Below are 23,264 nucleotides of genomic sequence, written 5' to 3' on the forward strand. Positions count from 1 at the left end.
AAAAATTATTATGAACTACTAAGACCAAAACTAGAAAACAAATTCTCAGTTATTGCAATCATAAACCATTCCGTAACATGGAAATGTTTACTTAGAAAGAAAGGGAATACCATGATAACCGACAGTTTATTGACAGCTTTGTAGAAGACTGATGGCAGCTCTTCAATCAGATTACTTAATCAGATTTTGTTTCATTAAGATTACTTAATAATGAAAGTATGTAATGCACAAAGTCTGGAATAAGGCTCAATTACCATACCTGCTATCTCTTTCTGGGATTTCTTTAATAGCGATTCTGACTTGATTGCTCAAATCTCGTCCTGCGTATACAATGCCGTATGTTCCTTTCCCAAGAACTACTCGCTCACCATTTTCATCATATTCATAATCATACTGCAAAACAAACAACACATTTAAATGAAACAGAGGGATAAGATTTATTTCATCTGACTCCATGCACACAACTAAGGCATCTAGAAAAATACTTCAAGACGACAATTTGTGTACTTTGCAGACATGCCTTTGTCCCTCCACTGACTTTACAGAAAGCATTGGCTTCTAAGGTAGCCATCTCATTTAAGTGTGAAAAGCTAAGCAGGCCTTTACCTGTTCTGTGTAGTTAAATTTATATGTTTTAACAGCACCTGCAATCCTATTGGTAGGAGTAAAGACAACAAAAGACGACAGAGGGCACTCTACACCAAACTGAGAACTTCAGCTTCTACACAGACACACAAAGCAAGTGTGTCTTAATTTATTCCAGATGCTCTCCTGACCTGACCACATCTTCCAAAAACAGCAAAACCAACTTTGCCAGTGCCAGGTCAGACAGCAGAGTGTGCCAATTGAGGTTAGTCAGGATTGCAGTGTATTAACCATGGTTTCGGCTGAATTTAAATTTCAAAGAGTTTAAGGCCAGCCCAGAAACGGTCATTAGATTATCTCATCTGTCCTCTTGTGTAACACAGACATATAATTTCACTTGCTCATTCCCATGCTGAGACCAATAGCTCATGCCTAAATAAAGTATTTTTATTTTCCCTGAAAATAAAGTTTGATATCTTTTTAGTAAAAGATACAGATAATCCACTAATAGCTTTAGTAATATTTCAACAGATTCTCAGGGTGAAGTCATTACTCTTATTTTTAATTCTTACGTCTTTTGGCATCACTATATTTCATTGTTTTTTCTCTACTAAATTAAAGAGCCTATTAACAATTAGCAATTTTCCCTGTAAAGATACACACTATAATCAAGTGACCTACTGCTTTTCTTTTTGCTAAAATAAAACAATTAGGTAATCATAGTTTCTCATTATAGGGTATTTTTTTTTAGCCCAAAAGTCACTCTAGTGGTTTCCATTTGTCCCATCTACAATTTCAGATATATTATAAAAATTCCAACGTCAAAACTGGGACAGAGTACTGGATTTATTATTCAGTACTGACTTTTTAAGTTAGTTTCAGATGTCTCCAGAGATCCAGGACATGGTCCTAAGTATTCTGGCTTGTTTCCTGCCGCCTACAAGAAAATCTAAAGACTGCATTGCACTCAGTGGCCTTGCATTCACTTTTCAGCTATGTATATGTTCAGATAAAAAATCAAGGTGGAAATACAGTGTAATGGCATACACATGCAAGCTGTAACTCAGTTAACATGGTTGATAGCATAATTAAGGCATCCTAGGCTTCAGTGTGAGTTAGTAGGCTAAGGGTAGAAAGACTCCCAGCCACACCATCATCATCATTTGATTTGAGTTTGCGGCTCATTACAATGCTTGCTTACATATCGTAACTACCATGGACAAGTCTTCCCCAACTACAATTATATCCTTGTTTGTGATGCAGATGACCTGCCAATAATGTAAGTGTACATGATTCCAGTGATGCACAAAATAGTCTATAAATTTAAACAGATGCTAATATTGCCTGACTATGACTAGACTCTGAAGTAACTGTAGCAAGAATTACTTTGCAATAAAGTGCAATTATGAAGAATTTTAGCTGAGTACTTTCTCAAGTGAGAATGCTAACTGAAATAAGCAATTAATCTATGTTGGTTATAAAACCTGGATGTGTTACAAAGAATCATTAAATAATAATTAGTAGGGGATAAAATTTTGTAAACCATAGCTTTCATCTAACTTCTTTTAGTGAAGGGATGAGTAATTTATTCCCTTAGTGAAACTCTACAGTAGAAATCCATAATAGTTGGTGTGTTGAAAATAAGTTTAAAAAACAACAAAAAACACACTATATACCTCCAGGGAGTCTCCATCACATTCCCCTTCCTCTGTAGTCTTCCCTATTTCTTCAGTGATGCTGTTCACCATGTCAAAAAACCTGTTAAAAGCAAGGAAAATTAAAAAAAAATGCAAACATGTATTTGAGACAGCATGGGGACATACAAAGCACTTCTCTCTAGAGTACTGAATGAACCGAAAGATTAGATTTAAGTATAAATTCGGTGTAAAAGCTTGTTTGTCAGCAAAAAGGAAAAAAAGATTTTTTACATGGAGATTTAACAGCAAAACTAGCACCTCCCCTACTTAATTAATGTCCATCTTTTATATGTGATGAGACACTCATGATGTCTGAAACTATCAATGGAATTTGTATTTCAATAATCTACATACATATCAGGTGAAATTCTTGTCCTATACCATTGTTCCTTTACATCCAATGAAAGCACTGAAGCATCAGGAGAAGTGCCTAGAATTTTTGCATACATTTGCAGAAGTTTTTGTAGAGCAGAAAGACTAGTTTCAGTTTCAATGAAAAGGGGGGTCTATTTTACAAATTCCCATTAAAAAAAATATCACTACATATGACTTACCTCCTTTGAAAAAAACATAGGCAGAAATATCATGCCAAGCTACTGCTCACTCATCTTCTGAGAAATATTCAGATACAAAGGGAACATGGTAAAAGGACCTGTACTGACTGGAGTTGATGAGAGGATGAGCTAAGAATTGAGCTTCAAGGTAGCCACAGCCATTAACATGAAGTAATACAGTAAATTTTGGTAAAGCTGCAGCCTTTTTAAGGACAAGAATACAAGAAATCCTTTCCAGGAATGCCTTCTGGATCAATTCAAGACCACAACACTTACGCTCAGAGCACAATAGTGCAGCTTAGAGTAGCTAAAACACCTTTAATTTTGTGTAAACCCTTGCCAAGTTTCTTATAGGGATACTGCTACAATCATACTTAATAACCACAATGCTAATGTAAACTAATGTAAAGAACATCAAGTGTGCTTCTCTGTAATCAGAAATAAAACTTCAACTACAGTAAAAGAAAAATCTTGACAAGACCTCCTAGATTATTGGTGTTACCCCAAATACTGCTATTTCAGAAAGTCCCTTTGTAAGCTTAAAATGTTTTGTTCAATGGGGGGCAGCAAACAGTTTGTAGTAAGCCTTAATATGTCAAACAGAGAAAAATAATACCATAAAATGCATAAAAATATAAATCTTAATTATGTTTCTAGTATTCGTCTGAGCTTGTTCTTTGACTTTTCAAACCTCATACCTCTCTAGGGTAGTACTATGCTTTCACATAAAAGACTGCGACAACTGAGGATGCTCTCACCATAGTTCTGAAACAGTCAGCCACTGCTGTACATGCAGACAACATCCACCCTAACGCAGATTGTTTTTTGAAATAACTATGACACACCTCCTGCAGTGAAGTTCCGTGCAGAAATAGATTTGAAAGTCATCTGAGTTGTGCAGCACATACAGAAAACAGCACCGTTCTTCAAACTTTGAAATGCTGAAAGAACAGCCAAGCAGAACATGTTATTAGAAGAACACATCTGGGCCTCTACAAGCTACGTCAAACCACACAGACCAACGTATTTATTGTGAAAAAGCACCAGATTAAACCTAAGAAGCCATAGTCTTTCCTTATTGTAAAATTACATTCTTATATCCTCCAAAGTTCACGTTCAGTTGTCTGCTATCATTCGTCTTGTCCCCTAGCCCATACACTGACCAACAAAACGTAGGAGCAAAGAAGTTACAAGAAATATTTCGATCGACATGAGTCATTTTTGTTTTCAGTGCATTTAGGTAAGGCCCTTAAAAATGCTAGCCCTGAAGCCAGGATGAAACATTGCTTCTGGATCACATTAGGAAGCTGGCCTTTGAACTCAAATCATGAGTTCTTCCCCCTTTATGAAAAAGCCACAGCTCAATCCTGAACACAAAAGTTTCCAATTGGTTCCATAGGAATTTATTGGTAAATTGATAGCGTAATGGGAAAATATTTCTAAATTAGGTCAACATTAAAAAAAAGAGGTGAATGACTTGACCAGCCTTGCCCACCCACTTCTTTCTTCAGTTTTGCCTTCATTGCTATAAACAGGAGTACAAATATAATGTAGAGATATGTATGACATCTTATGGATGCATATATGCCTCAAGATAAAAGATGTACAAACTTTGATGCAGTTGCCAGTTTTCTACCCAAAGCAGTCTGCAGCTCTTGCAAAGAATCACTCACCAGATTTTTTTTTTTTTGTATATACATGTCATTACTGTGTTCATTAAAGAAAATACTAAACATTAATTGAAAGAGCTCTTTCCATAATTTTGTCACATGTTGAGGGTCAGGTGTCAAGCTGATTCAGTATAATTGACTGCTAGTGTATCAGAAAAAAAAGGTGGCTAGAGCTGTTATGACAATATAATACAGTATTTGAGAAACCAGAACAAATTAAGATGCTATACAAAATCCACACTGCTAATGAAATCAACCTATTTTAGTTGGATCAAGATATTCATCATGGTTTTGATTCACTTAGAATACCATTCTGCTTTATTTTGCTTTATCTTGCCAAATAATTTATGATTTAACATAGCAGTTCTTTAAATGTCAGGAAATACTTATAACTTTCAACATTTAATAGGTGTCTATGGTTGTTGCTTCTTTTTATGACTCCTCTACTGTAGATCCCTTGCCGTAACTTTTGATAAAGAAACTGTTGTTTAGACAAGCTAGGGATCTGCATTTCACAAAGCTACTTATGAGAAGACAGATTCATTACTACTTGTCATTGGGTGTTGATACTCACCTATTTTTGACAGGAAAAGTTCATATGTACTAAGTGATGCACACATCTGGGAAGACAGCCACTGTCCCTGGTTTACCAGTTAGCTTTTATTTCATGAAGTTTTTCAAGCATACACATGAACTCTCGAGCTGTGGAGTTACTCCAGCTGATATCAACATAATTATTCATTCATCTAAAGTTCCGTGTGAGTTTAAACATTTTACTAACCTGACGTGCACAGAAGCCATTAAAATAGTAGTGAATAAAAAGGTAAGAATGTAGAGCATACACAGAGGCCAGGCAAATTCATAAATATTTAAGGCCTTTAACTGAATGTTTATATTGGATATATATATTGCTTTCTTCTCCACTCCAAAAAAAGAAAGTTAAGGTGGAAAAAAAGGAAGACTAAAAAATACAAAGTTATAAAAAGAAACTGTAATTTGCTCAGGAAATGCCTCATTTTGAGAGTTATCGAGCATATGTAATACCCACTGACTTCTGTGACAGCAGAATAGGAGCTCAGTTTGCAAAACTCAGAAGACAAGCAGGGAAGCACAATGTGACGTGGCCATGTGCCCAACTCATGTGCATGCAGAACTCCCATTAGCTGATGACAAATAGTGCAGATGCTGTAACTACTGCTAACTAATAATTCTAGATGAAGTAGCAGATAAAACAGTTAAGCATTGGCAGAAACCACAGAAAAACAGCTTCATGGAATTTTTATTTGTTTTCCAGAATTGAGAAGGATAGACACCTTCCACTGTAATAACTAAGCAATCTGACAAGATTCCAAGTTTCATGAACTTGGTATGGAAGATGAACATCCCTGTTAATTCTTTAACTATGAAAAAAATTGAATGCAGATCTGAATCCAACTTAATCACTGTGTTTCTAACACTACATTTATCATCACAATCCCATGGAAACAACACAAGTAGCAGTCATTTCACAATCCAGGGCTCGTAATGAACACCAAGGAAATTCCAATTTGTAGTCTACCAAATTCATTCTGCTACTTTATTTTTTACCTCTGAATCTGAAAAATAAATAGTATCTTCTTACTTATATAATGAATACTAGGGAGTTTTCTGGATAAATTGAGGAAGAGATGCAAAGCACCTTGGGGAAGCAGATAGGTTTCAAAAGCTTTGATAATGCCTTTAAGGATTAACAGTACTTTTGGCCTGATTCAATAATAAACATTTGCATATAAGAGGTTAAGAAAGCATATGATGAAAGCAGAGTTATTTACATTAGAGCACAAACTACTAATCACCGAGTTTTGTGTTTTTGCTTTTTTTTTTTTTAAGCTAAGCCCAATTACTATGATTTCCTGCATATAGAGTGTGATTCAGCAGTGTGTTCAGAGAGCTCTATACACATTTTCAAGTTCCTGTGCAACTCCTGAGAGTTGAACTCCAAAATAAGATGCTGATTACACTGACTGATAAGGACCACACAGAATAATTGTCCCCTCAAACATTTCCTTGAAGTATTTATCAAAAACATTACTCATTTCAGTGCTAGATGTCTCTTCAGCCCTGCTGCCGAGAGACTCCTCATGTAATGCAGTAAATGTTTATGGAGGCCTTTGCTGAAAAAGCCTCCAAGATCATGTACAAAGACCTCCCTTGTATGTTAAGGCTGCACCCCTAAAGCTGGCTCTTACTAGTCTAGAGAGGCAGAGAATCCTTAATAAGGCTGGGAACTCTCCCTTCCTAGACAGCTTTAAGTCTAGGAGCTTCAGAGAAGCCAAAAATAGCTCGGATACAAAAATAAATTAGAAACAGGCCTGGTTCTGAAGGACGTCCCACCCCAAAGAATGTTTATCTTCATAAAGCCAGAAAAAAAAAAACTGAAAAAACACTGAAAAAGGAAACAATTAGAAACTTGCACGTTTGAAAACTAGACTTATTCAGTTTTATAATTGCATAAAATAAAGATTTCCCCTTTCAGCTCTTCATAGAGGCAGCCACTAAGTTTTCTAATAATTCAGTGGCTCTTGACCCTGACTCATTTTGAAGTTTTCCAAGGGGTTTTGAACATCTGTCCAGATGAACAAATTGGAATTTCAATTGACAAATTAAATGACTATTGACAGGTTTAAATAACAAGTGCAGGAGAATATACTAAAAAAGTACTAACCACATTATAGCTTACTAATGCCAAAAAAAGGTGGTTTTTTTTAAAGAAGCACAGCAATGTTTTGGTATAACCATAATGTTTTGGTAACCATAACCAAAACCCAAACCACACCAAACTAAATGTATCATTGCAATTTTTGCTCAAAATAAGCTAAATCCCACAGGATTGAATTTCTACATCTATTGATGGTGTTTTGTTTTTAAGTTAGTTGTTGGAAGGAAAAATAATCATCCATCTGTGCAAAAAATGTACTGCAGACATAGCAACAGCTTTGTGTGTAAGGAACAGTTATTATTAGAACAGAGCAATGACTATTTAAAAAAACATAAGATTTCTGGACCTTTTTTTTTTTTTTTTTTATTACACTAAACGCAAACACCAAGTGGAAAGTCACAGGATACCAAAGTATAGATAAATCCTAGAAAAACAAATGAGACTAAGATGAAGATCTGATCTAAAGGGATCACAACAATGGTCGAACACTACTTTCTTAGTATCAGCAGACAGAAAATGCAAGGCTGGACCCTGTCAGACAAAAACGTACACTACATTTAAGCTGGGCTAGCAGAGCAGACCCACTGGTTCACAATACAACACAACATCCCTGCTAAGAAAAACCTGCAATGAATGGTGCTTCCTAGTAGAAAACACTCCCCTGAAGTCAAGCAAAGTTAGCCAAAGATGGCAAAATTTCCTCCTTTGTTGGTATCTCACAGAACAAAGAAAACCTAGAAGGCTTTCAACGTATAACATTGTACTCCTCTAATCCAGTCTTGCACACGTCATTCTTGATCCCATGGTTTATTAGTTCATGTTAACCTACTCCACATTAATCTTTGGGAGGTTATTTATTTACCTTTCCTATTGATTTGCTTTTCCGGTCTCTGAAACAATCTTTGAGCTTTTACTTCACGATCTATCCACTGCTCTGCCACTTTTATCATCACTGCATTGACAGTCTCCCCTCCCTATGGGCCTTCTCTGAAACAGTTTTGGTACTATACCGAAAGCAAGCACAGAAAACCCAGACACCAAAACTCAAGAGATAAGCAATTAGGACACTTCAAGACACATTAACCCGCCTCCCCATCCTCCCTAGTCAATTCCTCATATCCTCCTTGTTTCTGCATCCACGCTACTTCCTGGCTTACATATTGTGTTCAACAAGCATCTGTGACAAGGACTACCTTCCTTGTGTTTAGCAGTTTCCAAGTATGTCAGAATCTCAGTGCACAACCACAGCTTTTGGATGCGATACAACTCAGGCAAGGTGACATGAAATGTTAGCAGTTATTATAATTCAACCTTAATTAACATAAAGTGATTATGAACTTTACAAAAATATTAGTTCTTAAGTTTAACAAATATTTTTTCCTAATTTTTTACATAATGAACTCTGAAGGTGGTCACTTCTGAATCCAGAATAAGATTCCTGGGGCTTCACTTACAGCAGAGCATCTGTGGAAGTACTTGCAATATTCAGCTCCAATTTTGTATCCATTACTCCACCAAGTTCTACAGCACTAACTTAATATAATATTTATTCAATTACTCTTTTCATTTCAAAAGATGAAAGGGAAACAACTTACCTTACTCCCCTTATGGAAGCAGCACTGAAGTTCCACTCATGAATACCCTTCTGTAACACAAGAGGGGAAAAAAAATTAAATAAAAACCCCTTCCTTTTGGAAAATCAAGAGCCAGTAGGCATATCTTCTAGCCTGGAACTCAAGAGACCGAAGGAGAAACATTTGGATTATAACAGCCTATATTACTTTTTAACAGTTATTCTTCAGGGCATTTCTTACGTAAAAAGAAAGTAAAGTTCTACATAGGTTTGGTTGGTTTGTCTCTTCACTGTTTGCTCTGCAAACACAGTATATATTATTTTAGAAGGTAAGTGAAGCAGCAGATCAGCACCTAAGACAAACTATATGGGCAGCCCTTCTCAATTTAGCTTCACTTGCAACCTTCTAGAAAGAGGGAAGAAAAACCACCGCTGACAATAACAGCCTCCTCTACATGCTCAGCGTCCTGAGTGTGTGGGAAGAATCAGCTGAGAACGCTACAAGCACGGAGTCTGATGCTGGAGAGCGGAATGGAAAATACTTGAAAAGGAGATGAAATCGCTCAGGGAAGGAGCAAATCCAAAGGCCAACTGTCCAAAGAAACAGAAAGCAGACTACTTCCCTAGGAATCCAGAAGAGAGCAGTAAGAACGTACCAAAACTCCTATGAGCTGCTGGAGTACTAAACTAGGCTGGAAGAAAGAAGCCACCCTACAAAAATACAAAGGGCCAGGCCTCATTTATTTTCCTATCTTTTACGTTTAAATCTGTCACACTGAGCAGAACCAAGTTCTCTCTGCAGACAGTTGTATCGATCTGCGCTTAAGTTTTATTAAAAGTTACTGCAGGAATCAGAAGCCTTTTGTATCTTCTGAAGAAAAAACTGGCCTTTCAGGAAAATGTGGAACTGCACCAGCTCTAAGTCCTGGCAACCTTGGGATCCCACCACAATAAGCAATGTATTTGAAGGAAATGCTCTCTACAGTTAAGCTTCATTTTGCGTTTTAGTCACCTGAGCAATCAGATGGCATGGAGACAGATCTTGCTGAGAAGTAGTTTATAGCATAAGGGCATAGTGTCAAACAATCAAATGTATCCCAAACGACAACATGAAGATGTGTAGCATATAAAACATTTCATGAATATTGACGTACACAAGAGTCAGAACAGATACACGGCCAAAATAGATGCACAATGTGCAACAAATGATAGACGAAGTCATTCTCTCAGCTACAGCAGTTTTCTGTAAGGCTTGCTAGATTGGTTTTTTCCGCTGTAGTTCTTTTCTTTCTGCTCAAATTGCATTAAAGGTTATAAGGCTACTATAAAATGCCTAACACAACATACTGAGAATACATGCAAACATTTTTCTTGAAGTACAAACTTCACATTGTTGTAATTGTAAAGTATTATGCAGTAGCTACAGAATCTCTTCAATTTTAAATGGCAAGGGGGAAGGGTTTCCAGTGGGGCAGAGGGACAGGAAAATAACCTGAGATGAAGAAGTGGGACTGCATCTTGAAGTACCAACTGATGCTAGTAAGAAGTGTTGGTACTCATCAAGTTGACTGGTTCTCTTGCATGAAGAAAGATCACCTACTACACCCTCCTTATTTGCAGAGGGATTTATCCGCATTCTTCTTTTACTCCTCACTCCCTATACAAGCTCTACCACTTTCCATTTTTTTCCACTTTCCAGTTTTCCATGCTTGAAAACTCTCTTCAGAGCCTAGGTATTGGTACTTGTCCAATTCCCAGTACTTGGAATAATCTAAAGTCTAAATCTAAAACAAGCATCCTGACAGGCAGAAATTTTCAAGAAGCATAAGTATTGTGGGCTTTACATGTCATCTACATGCAACTAAACTCTCACAGATTCATACATCTTTCATTAACCACACGATGTTCTCAGGCAATGAAATAATATGAAAGTTATGTCCCTCAAGATCTTGCCAAGTTTTGAATACATTGGAGTAAACATATCAGGCATGCTATCCAAATCCAGCATCTGTTCTTCAGTTAGGCAAAAAACCACCAACCACCCAAAACAAAACTTAAAATGGTTTCAGAAGCCAACATGAAACAGAGACAGGCTGTTCTATTTCAAACTTGCAAACAGCACTGCTGCATTCCTCTAGCCCCATGTGGAAAGGACTGCTAAAATTAGGGTACTGAGGGCAAAGGTATCATGAATTCTACAAAACACAATGCCATCTGATTTTTATATTCATTTGTCTATGTAAAACGTGTTATTATTAAGGGCATAAACGATAAGATATGCTACTAAAGAAAAAGCCACAGTAGAGGAAAAGGCCATGTTATATATCCCACTATTGACTGTCATTCTCCTATTCATTAGGAAATTGCCAGCTACAAGCTCTGCTGAGTTCCACTTTGGATTTGAAGCAGAATTTAAATTTCTTGTGCATGAAGGGAAGTTCATATGCTTAGTAACTCACAATCCTTATTCTTAAAGCAATGACTGAATTTTGGAAATTAAGTAAATCTGTTAGTTTTATGATCTGAAATCTGAAGCACAAGCTGCTAAACCTCTAACAGACCTATGCTATGTGGATTAAAATTGTACAGCTGAAGCAGTTTCCAAACCAAGACGTCTCACCTGTCCTTGTAGCCACGATAGCTGGTCTTTATTTGTTAACCAGTCCCTACAAAGCCTATTATCAGCCTAGTAAAGACCAAAGTAAGAGTATTCTTTAGTGCAGTGTGCTGAAAGTTGATACACATTTCCACCACAAAATCTCTTCCTAAAGACAGATATTAGATTGGTTATATTCATCTGATAAGGAATCCCCTATCTCGAAATTCTTCTAGTCCCCTTTCTCCCTGTGAAGTTTCTGGTGGATTCAAAGGACTTTGGCAAACTTGCAACAACAGATTATAATCCTACAGCCGAATTTGTAACTACCAAATTGCCTGGTACATTCTTTTGATGAATATTATTGCTTGTAGGGCAGGGATGCCTGCACTCTGTATCAATCCCAAACTACTGTCACTACAGTAAGGACTCTGGCCAGAGCAAAAGTACTAGTAAGTGCATCAAAAACTGACCTCGTCTAATGCTATCACGTAAGTAGGGAAGCAAAGGTAGGTGAACACTAGCGTGCAGAAAATACAGATGTACTGCCCAAATCAGGGCCATTGCTGAAAATATTAAGGAAAATGTACCGGTAGCTAAAAGGAACGTTTACACGCTATGAAATAACTTTTTAGGAATCTGAGTGCACCTGCTCAAGTAAAGTTAACTCAAACTGAAATATAAGCAGTGACAGGCCACATGCAGCAAGCCTACTTGTTTTACCTAAATTAAACTCTAAAAGCTACCAAGATTCTCCTCAAAAATACTGTAAGGTAAACAAACAGAGAAGAACCATTTAACATAAACAGTGTAAACAAAAGAACAAATTAGTATGGAACGGCAACAAACTACTTCAGAATGAAAGCTAGAAGACCTAAAGCAGCACTCTGCTACTTCAGCAGTAGTATTCCACCTCTAGGCTCTTTTACAGGTGCAGTGACATTCTCCAACTGCTTTCCAACAGAGTCATTTGTGAAACTTACACAACACTTGTGAAAACTACGCCAATATTCAGATGGAGCTTGATCATTCTATACGTAACTTTATACAGCAGGGGTTTCTGCAACAGAGATCAACAGGACTCAATAGCCCAAAACATCCTTTCTGGTCCTATGTTCCTTCCTATACTATAGACAAGCCACTTAACAGAACGTAACGTTTGCAAATGAACTACACACCAAAAAAATCCCACACCTACAAACCCAAAACACGTGCACGTACAAGTGGTTTCTAAATAGACTAAATTCTAAGTACAGAAACACTTTCAGAACAGATATTTTACAATAGCAAGGTTTACCCTGTCATACTGAAATCATAATTTGCTATGTGGTAAGCTTTGCTTTTGTCTGTGAACCACATAAAAATATTTTTTAATGTTATTCTCATAGGCTGAACCTAGCTGAAAATAACATAAGTCAGAGTAAAACACAAATAGAAACTCATTGGTCTATGCAAATATTTCAGTTTGTGCTCTAACGTGCTATTTCAGGCACTGCTCATTTACGTTCTCCTCAAACTTCCAACAAAAATTCTAAGCAGTACTGTATCATGTAGTCTGCATACAAAAACATTTATCCTTTAATGGCATAAGTACAAAAGCTGAAGTATTGACTACCTGGAAAGTAGGTCTTCACTGTCCTACCTTGTCCTACCTTGCAAGCAATCAAAATGCTGCCACAGAAGAATGACCAGTACTAATTCTTAGGAAGCACTTATATTTCACATGTTCTGATTCCGGCTGACTCAGCCCTGATTCGTTATTCATGTAACCCTTCCGTGTTTCTATGATCCCTTCTTTCTCTGGCGTTCTAAGATGTCTTCCCCATCTTCACTCCTACCAACAGTTTGCTTCCTAAGCAACGCAGAAGGTAATAACCATTCACTGCTTCCTCTCTCTTTGCATCTCCAGAGTTTCTAAACTGTTTTCTAAATACATCTCGCTATCTCACACCTTGACTTAAGGAATTCCCTGAATTTCCAATTTCTATACCTTCTGAATGTCTATCTATCCTTCTGCCAAATATTTCTTTGCCTCTTGATTGATTGCCCTGCTATTTTAAGACACAAGACTTTATTACTTTCACATGAAAGGAATATTTACCACAGCTGAAAAGTAATACTGAGGGTACAGGAAGTTCATTATAAAAAACATGTATGAGTACATATTACACTACATCATAGAATCATAGGATGATAGAATGGTTTGGGTTGGAAGGGACCTTAAAGACCATATAATTCCAATATCCACAGTCCGGCCCCCTCCCCCCCCCCCCCCCCGCCATGGGCAGGGACACCTCCCACCAGACCAAGTTGCCCAAAGCCCCATCCAGCCTGGCCTTGAGCACCTCCAGGGATGGGGCATCCACAGCTTCTCCGGGCAGCCTGTGCCAGGGCCTCACCACCCTCAAAGTAAAGAATTTCTTCCTAGTATCTATACTAAACCTACCCTCTTTTAGTTTAAAGCCATTATCTCTTGTCCTGCCACCACACTCCCTGAAAAAGAGTCCCACCCCAGCTTTCCTGTAGGCCCCCTTTAGGTACTCGAAAGTTGCAATGTGGTCTCCCCAGAGTCTTCTCTTCTCCAGGCTGAACAACCCCAACTCCCTCAGCCTGTCTTCATAGGAGAGGTGCTCCAGCTCTTTGATCATCTTCATAGCCCTCCTCTGGACACATTCTAATACATTCATGTCCTCAGTAAATTTGCACAGGACACCAAGTTGAGGGGAAGCATCAATCTTATGGAGGGTATGAAGGCCCTGAAGAGGTTGGATTGATGGGGCAAACGCCAAAGGAATGAGGTTCAACATGACTAAGTGCCGGGTTCTGCACTTTGGTCACAACAGCCCCATGCAACGCAACAGGCTTGGGGCAGAGTGGCTGGAAAGCTGTGCAGAGGAAAAGGATCTGGGGGTGTTGGTCGATGCTCACCTGAACATGAGCCAGCTGTGTGCCCAGGTGGCCAAGAAGGCCAATGGCATCGTGGCTTCTATCAGGAATAGTGTAGCCAGCAGGAACAGGTACTCTGCTCTGGTGAGGCTGCACCTCGAGTGCTGTGTTCAGTTTTGGGCCCCTCCCTACAAGAAGAATATCGAGGCCCTGGAACGTGTCCAGAGAAGGGCTATGAAGCTGGTGAAGGGCCTGGAACACAAGTCCTGTGAGGAGCAGCTGAGGGAACTGGGGGTGTTTAGTCTGGAGAAGAGGAGGCTCAGGGAGACCTCATTGCTCTCTACAACTACCTGAAAGGAAGGTGTGGGGAGCTGGGGGTCAGCCCCTACTTGCAGATAACTAGTGACAGGACTAGAGGGAATGGCCTCAAGTTGCACCAGAGGAGGTTTAGGTTGGAACTTAGGAGACATTTCTTCTCAGAAAGAGTAGTCAGGCATTGGAATGGGTTGCCCAGGGAGGTGGTGGAGTCACTGTCACTGCAGGTGTTTAAGGAAAGTTTGGACCTGGTGCTTAGGGACATGGTTCAGTGGGTGTCAGTGTAGTATGGTTGGACCAGATGTTCTTGTAAGTCTTTTCCAACCTTAATGATTCTATGATTTTGTGATTCTTGTGTTCGGTGCCCCAGAGCTGAACACAGAGCTCCAGGTGGGGCCTCACAAGAGCAGAGAAAAGGGGGAGAATCACCTCCCTCACCTTGCTGGCCACGCTGCTTTTGATGCAGCCCAGGATATGGTAGGCTTTCTGGGCTGCACGTGCGCATTGCCAGATCACATTGAGCTTCTCATCAACCAACACCTCCAGGTCTTTCTCATTAGGGCTTCTTTCAATCCATTCTCTACCCTGACTGCATTTGTGCTTGGGATTGCCCTATCCCAGATGTAGGACCTTGCTCTTGGCCTTGTTGAACTTTGATAAGAATGAGCTCCAGCACAGCACTTCTTGTTGGCTCCTCTATCACTTGGAGAAGGAAGTTATCATCAATGCAATCATCTGTATAATGACAGTATATTGCAAGTTATTTAAGAAGTCTTAAGCCACAGATCTGTTGATATTATACACTGGTTATAAATAATCTGAAAGAAGATGCAAGTTAGTTTTAAAGATAGTGGAGACCGAAAATCTGGAGACCAAAGATACATTAAGCGACAGCTCAAACTTAAAAGAAAAAACACCTGGCAATGTATGTGCACATTATTTTCATATATGTTGCTAAATCACCCTCTCCTTTACAGAAGATAACATTAGATACAACCGTTTGTGTTATATGCCTTATATTCCACACATACTTTTAAATTGTGGAAAAAAGTTTCTACTGCAGACAACATCATGATACCTTGTCATCAGGCAGCACATGCCAGATAGACACAGTCTTCTCCTCAGCTTCACTGTTGATGGAGAGATATGAGGGTTGATAGATTTTTGTTGGTTCCAATATTAAAACCTTGTAGAAAATAAAATGCAAGAGTTAGTACCAAATGTAAAATTTATGAAGTATTAAAATCTTTTAAAACTATTTCTGTAGTCATGCTAGAGCAAGAAAAACAGGGGAAACAGGATGAATGATAGAGTTTTAGGTACTGGGCTAGTTTAGTGTGGCTCACAGTAACTTAAGATAAAAAATGCCAATTTTTTTAAATTAAGATACATGCTATGAGTGACGTGTAATTTTCCAAGTGAATTCTCTGACAGCCATCAGATTTAGAAAACCTTCTGTCACAAGTCCTTCCATTGCAATGCCATTCGAGAACATATCTCCCATGTAGACAAGATTCAGGGTGTACCTTAATTATCTTTGGTAGAAGTACATTTGGGTAAATTTGAAAACACACATTAGCCTAGAGTTAGAATGAACTGCTTTTGATTTAGACCAATGTGAACCACAGTACCAGATTAAATGATTTTCTCATAAGCAACAAGCATCACTGCAAGAGGCTGACAGCTAAAGATTATAGAAAACCTCCTAGAATAAAACTAAAACTAGAAATATTATGTAAAAGAGATGGGATACAATACATCAAGATTGAGTCTAACATAGCCACTTGGTAAATGAAGACAATCTGCTACTTTAATAATGAATTACATCCAGATCTACACCCTGTAAGGGAAAAAGTCAACAAAGCTCGGCTATTTGAAGAAGTGTGGTTTCTTATTAAAACTGTTTATGCGTTTCTTATAGATTTTCAGAGGTAAAAATCTGATGTCTAAAATGACAAATCTGTAGTGCCTGTGTGGAAGGTATTCTCATTCTGAATAACGAGAAGTATTATATTAATTCAAGAAGAAGCTACTCTATCTTCCACCAAACTGATTTTGGGAGTTCAAAGAATTGCTTTAGAAAGTAATGAATGATTGGAAAGAGCCATCAGTCAAATCTAAGTCCCAGCAGCTTCTACAGAGTCAATGAGCACATGGACAAACTGAAAGAAGCACAAGGCCAAATTTTGAAAGGCACTGAGGCATTTAATTGTGTAAATGGATGTCCAGTGGAATTTCAAATGTGTCTATCTGCATCTCTAGACAGAGTTTTTAAAATCTGGTTTAGACCATTTCATGAACTGAGGTCGTTAGGCTACTGCCTACTTGCTATACAAGCCACGTCATTTGTTCCTCTAATTGCTGCAAAGAAAATTACGACACCAATGCTACCAGGCAGGAGACCAACTGCCAGCTAAGTGAGTACCAATGCCCAAAGTCCTTAAATTTAAGCTCTGAGACTTTCTAAAAGAGGATGATTTTTTTTTGTAAACATAGTTATTTGTAAATGTAAAGAAGTTACTATGTTTCATTTTGTTGACTTGTTGCATGGTATGGTTTTTCTTTTGAATAGGCACAATTTTATATATATATATATATATATATATATATATTTTAACAAGAGAGGACATCTGTCAGCAACACCAGAACAGTTTCCTGTACAGGTTTTCAAATACAATCAAACTCTGTGGTCACTGAGTGTGTCTTTTGGCTCTTGCTATTACTATGAGCATTTTGTCTTTTGATATTAATAAGAAAATAAATTATTTGTCTTGGACTGTTCTGTAAGTCAAAGGCTATTTTAAGTATTTAGTTGTGACATTTTGTCATCAAAATCATAAGACTGGGCTGTGTTCTTTTTAAAAAGAGTGGATTCAAAATATTTTGTTTCTCTGCAAAACTTTAGGCTCATTCTCCTCAGAGAAGCAGAAAGAGACTCCCTAGACTGTTCCATGTTGCTTTCATTTCACTGTCTCAGTCCATTGCTGTTCAACACTACATTCTTCCTTATCATTTATTATCCCATTTACAACCTGAAGCCAGAAGAACTGTACAAAACAAGTATGCACTTCAAGTATCTTGGGGGGTAATAGCGACTATTTAAAACAAAAAGCTATATTTGCTAATAGTTAGCTAAAAGGAATATCCAAGACATTATTTCCTCATCGTATATCATTAATATATAGAGGCAAAGAACTTTTTACAGCACATTGTACAACGCTAAGGTATCTAATAAAAATATTTCACCAGAGTATTTGTGCAAGAAATCAGAAATATACACAAGTTATAGTGCAGCATTACTGAAATGTGTTGTTTGGTAGCTGAAAAAAAGATTTGTCTGTTTAGTCTGATTTTTACCTCCACTAGATTTTTAAGCTCTAACAGAGCACATGCTTAGTTGGCAACAGGATATGCGAAGCCTGTTGAGTCAGAGAAAGACTGGAATTAAATGTCTTTTCTTCAAAATGTATCTTAATATAGTATCACCTGGAATGCATTGCAAAGTTTTGTTTTAGAAGCATACCCATTGGTAGCAAACACTAAATATCTATTTTGACTCTCAGTACTTTATTGGAACACACTGTGCAATCCCATTGTAGCCATGTGAAATCGATTAAGACAGTCTAATATGCAGGCCAAATGCATTTCTTCTGGACAAGCAGTTTATTGTCTGGGAACCTACGAACAAGCAGTGTTTTGTATTCATTTCCTTCATGTCACAATTAAAAACAAAAAAACACACTTACTGGAAATCTAACTACAGTCACATCTGTCTTTGTGGCTTCAACAAGGAAGTCCATCCAGAAGTCCACAAGTTCCTGTTTGGCCATATGTTGTTCAGGATTCAGTTTCTTAAAATGCTGATATATCAAAATAGTCTCTACGATAGACTTCAGGTACCTGTGATCATTCAAGCATATACAATAAATAAAATACAGTTTGCAAATAATAATGTCTACCCTTAATTATAACTGAAGCACCCACCACTGCAACACCAAGGCAGTCAGTACAATTTCGGTTCTCTAGGACTGCTTTCAATAATAGCAGTTCCTCATTTAGAACTGGAAACACAGCAGCTACGTTATTAATCTGAAATACAGATGAGTTCTGGGACAAAACTTCCTGCATATATTCCTGATTGTTTATACTGTCTACTATCCTAAACCATAAAAGCTTCCTGAAATACCTAAATCCTCCGCCTATGGACCAAAATGTGCCCATGTCCAACTTTTTTCCATAGTAAATCAATCTCAAATGATAGTATAGCATATAAAAGTATATAAAATATTATTTGATAAAATAATACGTAAATAGTATATAAAGATAGTAAACCAACCTCAAATGATAGCTCAAAAAAATACTGCACTAGTTTAACTTTCTACACTATTCTGTTTTCTGTATAGCATCTGCGCTGGCAGTTGTTTAATTCAGATTTTTGAAGCACAGCGCTTCTGGAATTGATTACCGTATGAAGACAACAACAATTATGCTAAACAGCCTTTTTGGAATTACTGGGGAAAGGACAACAGCAGTGCTGAATGTCTCTCGAGTGCAGCTCATCCCTCTCTCCAATATTCTCCTTCGCAGGGTTAGTTTATGGGGCTCCTCATCACATTGTTTTCTTTGGGCATTTTTCAAAAAAGTTGCAAACAGCCTTGGGCATTTTTTTCTTTATTGAAAACAACTGAAATGAGATACATATGCCTAAAGAGGATTTATCACAGCTACCACCTTATCGCTGTTAGACTATTCATAGAAAATTTATTTACAGGCTATATACAAGAAGATATAATGCAAATTCAGAGGGCCTCTTGGGAACAGTTCCATAGCTATACCTTGTCCAATTCTCCCTCTTAGATTGTGCGGATATCTTGCATAAGGTACTGTATCTACTTCCCTTTACACTGGGGCACTCTACTGAACAGCAGGCAACAGACTGAGAAGGAATTGCTCACAGGAGAAATTTTCTGAAGCACAAGAGAGCATGCTGTTTTTTTCAGAGTTTAATCCACAGGCTTAAATCCCAAAGGAACTGGGTACATAAAATCCTGACAAACAGGCATTCATAAACTCCAGAAAACTCTACCAGGAGATTCCTAGAGTGCTATCCAGCTCCTCAGTACAACATGCACATAGTAAAAATGGGAAGTGTTGCATATAAACATGCTCTGAACAGCTTTTAACAACGTATTTGGTCAGAAAAATCAGAGTTCTCCATTTCAACAGTTTCTTACGTTGTACCAGTAAGTTCAGGATTTCCATGTCTTAGCATAAATAGATTCCCCTCTGATCAGCTTCTGGAGACAGACTTTTCTACCTTTATACAAAGGCAAAAATACATAAGGCTGCAATACAGGAAGCCTTGATTGGTAGAGTGACAACTTGAGTCAGAAAGAAATCTTGGTTCTTCCCAGCTAACAGGTCTGTAGTCTTTGAGTAAGCATCTGGTCCCTACTTGCTGCCCACATCCAAAGCAGAACAGGTGCCAGAAGCCTGCACTGCAGTTAGAACACACATCTTTTGGCCTCTGCATAACAGAAATTAAGTCTACAGGGCTGCCTTTAACCTCTAGATATATATCCTTTCCATTATTTGCAAATAACCTTTCCATTAATTGGACTTTAATCTTAATTCTTCTCAATTATAATCAGATCAACTTGCACCAGATAGCGCATTCGTATTCAAGTTCTTAAAATAGCTGATATGTGCAATAATCACGAAAGTATTCCAAGGTACATCCATGCCCCTTTAGCCACGCTGTCTGCACTCCCAGAAACATTCAGACAATTATGACTAAACCCACATACCCCTACCACCAGGCCAATGGTGAATCTGTCCTTCTCAGCCACCAAAACAGAGCCATATCACATCTATCCATGAGTGAAGGGAAAAGAGGAAGAGAGTCCCCCATCTAGGTAAAGTGCAATGAAACTCCACACAGACTAGCAAAATCTGTCAGTTAAATACAATGCTGACTGTGATAGGTGAAGGAGTCCAATGTTTTAAAATACAGTAATGTACACGATCTTACTTATCACCTTACCATGCTGGTGCCTTTAGCTTAAACAGCTTTTCTGAAGCCTGGATCACTCTTATGTGGTCATTAGCCAACATACTGGCCCCCAAGAAAGATCCTACTTCCCAATAGCTCTGCAGTTTCTCCAAGCTCCCCTTTTTACCAAGCAGGCTGCTGATCTTTACCCCTGTAGTAAAAAAAAATAATAGGTCACAGGAATGTATTAATGTACTTTTAAAATAACCATTTCCCCGATTTGAAATCTATTCATTGCTTAAGTTACTGCAGCCTCTCCATTTCTAATGAAATAAGATGGAAAATATACTTACCAGTTAACGTTATAAGCCTTCCAAACACCCTAAGCGGTAGTAGATTTTTATTTCCCCTCCCCCTCTTCCTAAAGGCTTCTCAAGAAAGGAAATTTAAGACATCACTGTCAGGACAAGGCCACAGTCAGATTACCTATGTTCTTGCATGGACCTCATCTGTAAAGGTAAATTGGGGCCTTAGGCTACACAACATAGCTGCAAAAACTTAACAGATGCTGAATAAGGCACCTATTACGTTTTTTTCTGCTGTTGTTGTTTGTGGTTTTTTTTTTTTTTTTTTTTTTTGACTTATAAGCCCCAAGCCCCAAACTTACCTTTATAGACAAGGTCCCATGCAGAAGGAACAGATGATCCACTGGCCTTCTTCCAGCAGTGATGTTCTTTTAATTGCCGCAAGTCCTACCCCAATGAAAGACATCTATTAATATTCATAAGTCCCTCAGCAACTCGAGATTATGGAGAGCCTCAGGTCTTATTTTGACTTGCTAAGTTTTCTGAAAGCTACAAGTTTCCCTGTGGTCTTCAGGATGATTTTTAGATCACATTAGCTACTGCATATTTATAGCAAACAGGAGATAGGCTACACCATCCCCTGCAAACAAAATAATTTCCAGGTTGTTAGACAAGCCTCTTCATCACAGTAGCCCACTTATTGACTTTTCCCACACTGCTCAACTACGGCAGTTTCCCTCCCACATCACCTGCCATTGTCCTTGATATTCACGGCTGAGTATTCACAACAAGTTTCAATGCAACTGATCTATATTTTTTCCCCTTAACTTTCCTTAAGTAGCTAGCTTACTACATTTCATTCTGGAAGCCAGCAATAAATCTCATCGAAATAGATATTATTACATTAACTAGATTTCAGACAACAAAATCCATTTTGTTTTCTGCTGTTGTTTATATGTTTATGTTCTCAACCCCAGACAATAAATGGATACAATTTTACACTTTGAATACAAGAGGTCTATAGTCTATTTCATGCCTGTATTTCACTTTGTGCTCCCTTGCTAACAAGTTGTCATGCCTGAGTAACATACAGAACAAAGTAATACTTCAGTGTAATTAAAAGCATTATTTGCTTCTTAGGGAAAGACGTTTATTCCTGAAGAGAAAACATGGAATTCCAAGTTTATGGCCTTCTCTTATACTTTCTCTAACTTATTTTAATCTCATCATCTTTAAAAGTTTGAGAGTGTGAGAACATCCAGGCAAAGTCAAGACATTCTCTCCTTTTTTGATAAACTTCACAATCACAAAAGCAAAACCAGCAACAAAAAAGCATCAGCTGAATTCCAGCACATTTTATCAAAAATACTTTTTTGCCTTAAAAATGAGCAAAAATACAGAAGCCATTAATGCCAGAATAGCCATTAATGCCATGAATATACCCACAGCTGCAAAGAAAATAACATACAGTAAGAAGATACTACCAGTTAAACATTACTATGAAGGCTTCATAAATAAACTGCTTTCCTTGCTCAAATATTGACAGAACAATTCATATTGCTGGATCCTTTGTGTATCAAAGTTGCACAGTCTGCAGAGATCATTACTGCCAATGCAAAGCACTGTGTTTAAGTTTTTGTCTCAAATTTCTGTGATTTTATATGGTTAAGAAAACAACAGTGTTCAGAAAATATAATAATATACAATATTATTAATGTTTTATTCGATCATTTCATTTTGAACTTTTATTCTGGCAAGTATAGGTAGGAACTTTTAAAAGGCAATTTTTTGATCTGATGCAAATGGATAAAAAGTCTTTTGGTTACTGGAGTTATCCTTAGTTTTACCAAATTTATTAAATTATTGGCAATGTAACCAGATGTGAATTTTCTAATTACAGCCTCATACACCCTCTGAAGTGCTGTGAAGGACAATATCTTTCCTTAGCCTTTCCCAACCTACCCACATAATTTCCACTGGAACCTGGACTGAACTTCAATCAGCTTGCTCTCACCCACCTCCTCATCTCCCTCCAGAAGACAGTCTTCCTGTAATTTTTATGTGCTATAAGAATGCTACATGTGGACACCAAGCTGAAAACACTGCCAGAAAGATCCAACTGCTGCTAATGAATGGTCCTTATACACACAGATCAAAACAAGGAAGCGACCATCAGAAAAATAACATAAGCATTACAGATCCTTTGGACAGAAAATAAATTGCACAAAATCTGTGGTTTTGCTTACTTTTGTTTAAAAACATTAACATTAGTCCAAGGCAACGACAACTCAAGTCAACTGACAAAGCTCATTATATCAACGTGGACCACAGTCTTAACACCAAGAACTCAATGACCAATGATACACACGGGGTGTGTACTATACATGCATTTG

General features: G+C 37.8%; 1 protein-coding gene across 2 annotated transcripts in view; it reads right to left on the bottom strand.

Moving 5' to 3' along the window:
• MAP3K5 (mitogen-activated protein kinase kinase kinase 5) overlaps positions 1–23,264 on the bottom strand; it is a 101,582-nt gene that overhangs the window by 24,778 nt on the left and 53,540 nt on the right. For both annotated transcript variants that reach the window (XM_083828374.1, XM_083828375.1), the window contains exons 9-15: positions 20,618–20,777; positions 18,321–18,474; positions 15,653–15,760; positions 8,800–8,849; positions 3,682–3,777; positions 2,262–2,343; positions 260–393 (exon numbers count right to left, since the gene is read on the bottom strand). In XM_083828374.1, coding sequence (XP_083684500.1) covers positions 260–393; positions 2,262–2,343; positions 3,682–3,777; positions 8,800–8,849; positions 15,653–15,760; positions 18,321–18,474; positions 20,618–20,777 — 784 coding nt within the window. The remainder of the gene's footprint in view (positions 1–259; positions 394–2,261; positions 2,344–3,681; positions 3,778–8,799; positions 8,850–15,652; positions 15,761–18,320; positions 18,475–20,617; positions 20,778–23,264) is intronic.

The sequence above is a fragment of the Anser anser genome, assembly GCF_964211835.1.
Source record: "Anser anser genome assembly, chromosome: 3".
Lineage (NCBI taxonomy): Eukaryota > Metazoa > Chordata > Aves > Anseriformes > Anatidae > Anser > Anser anser.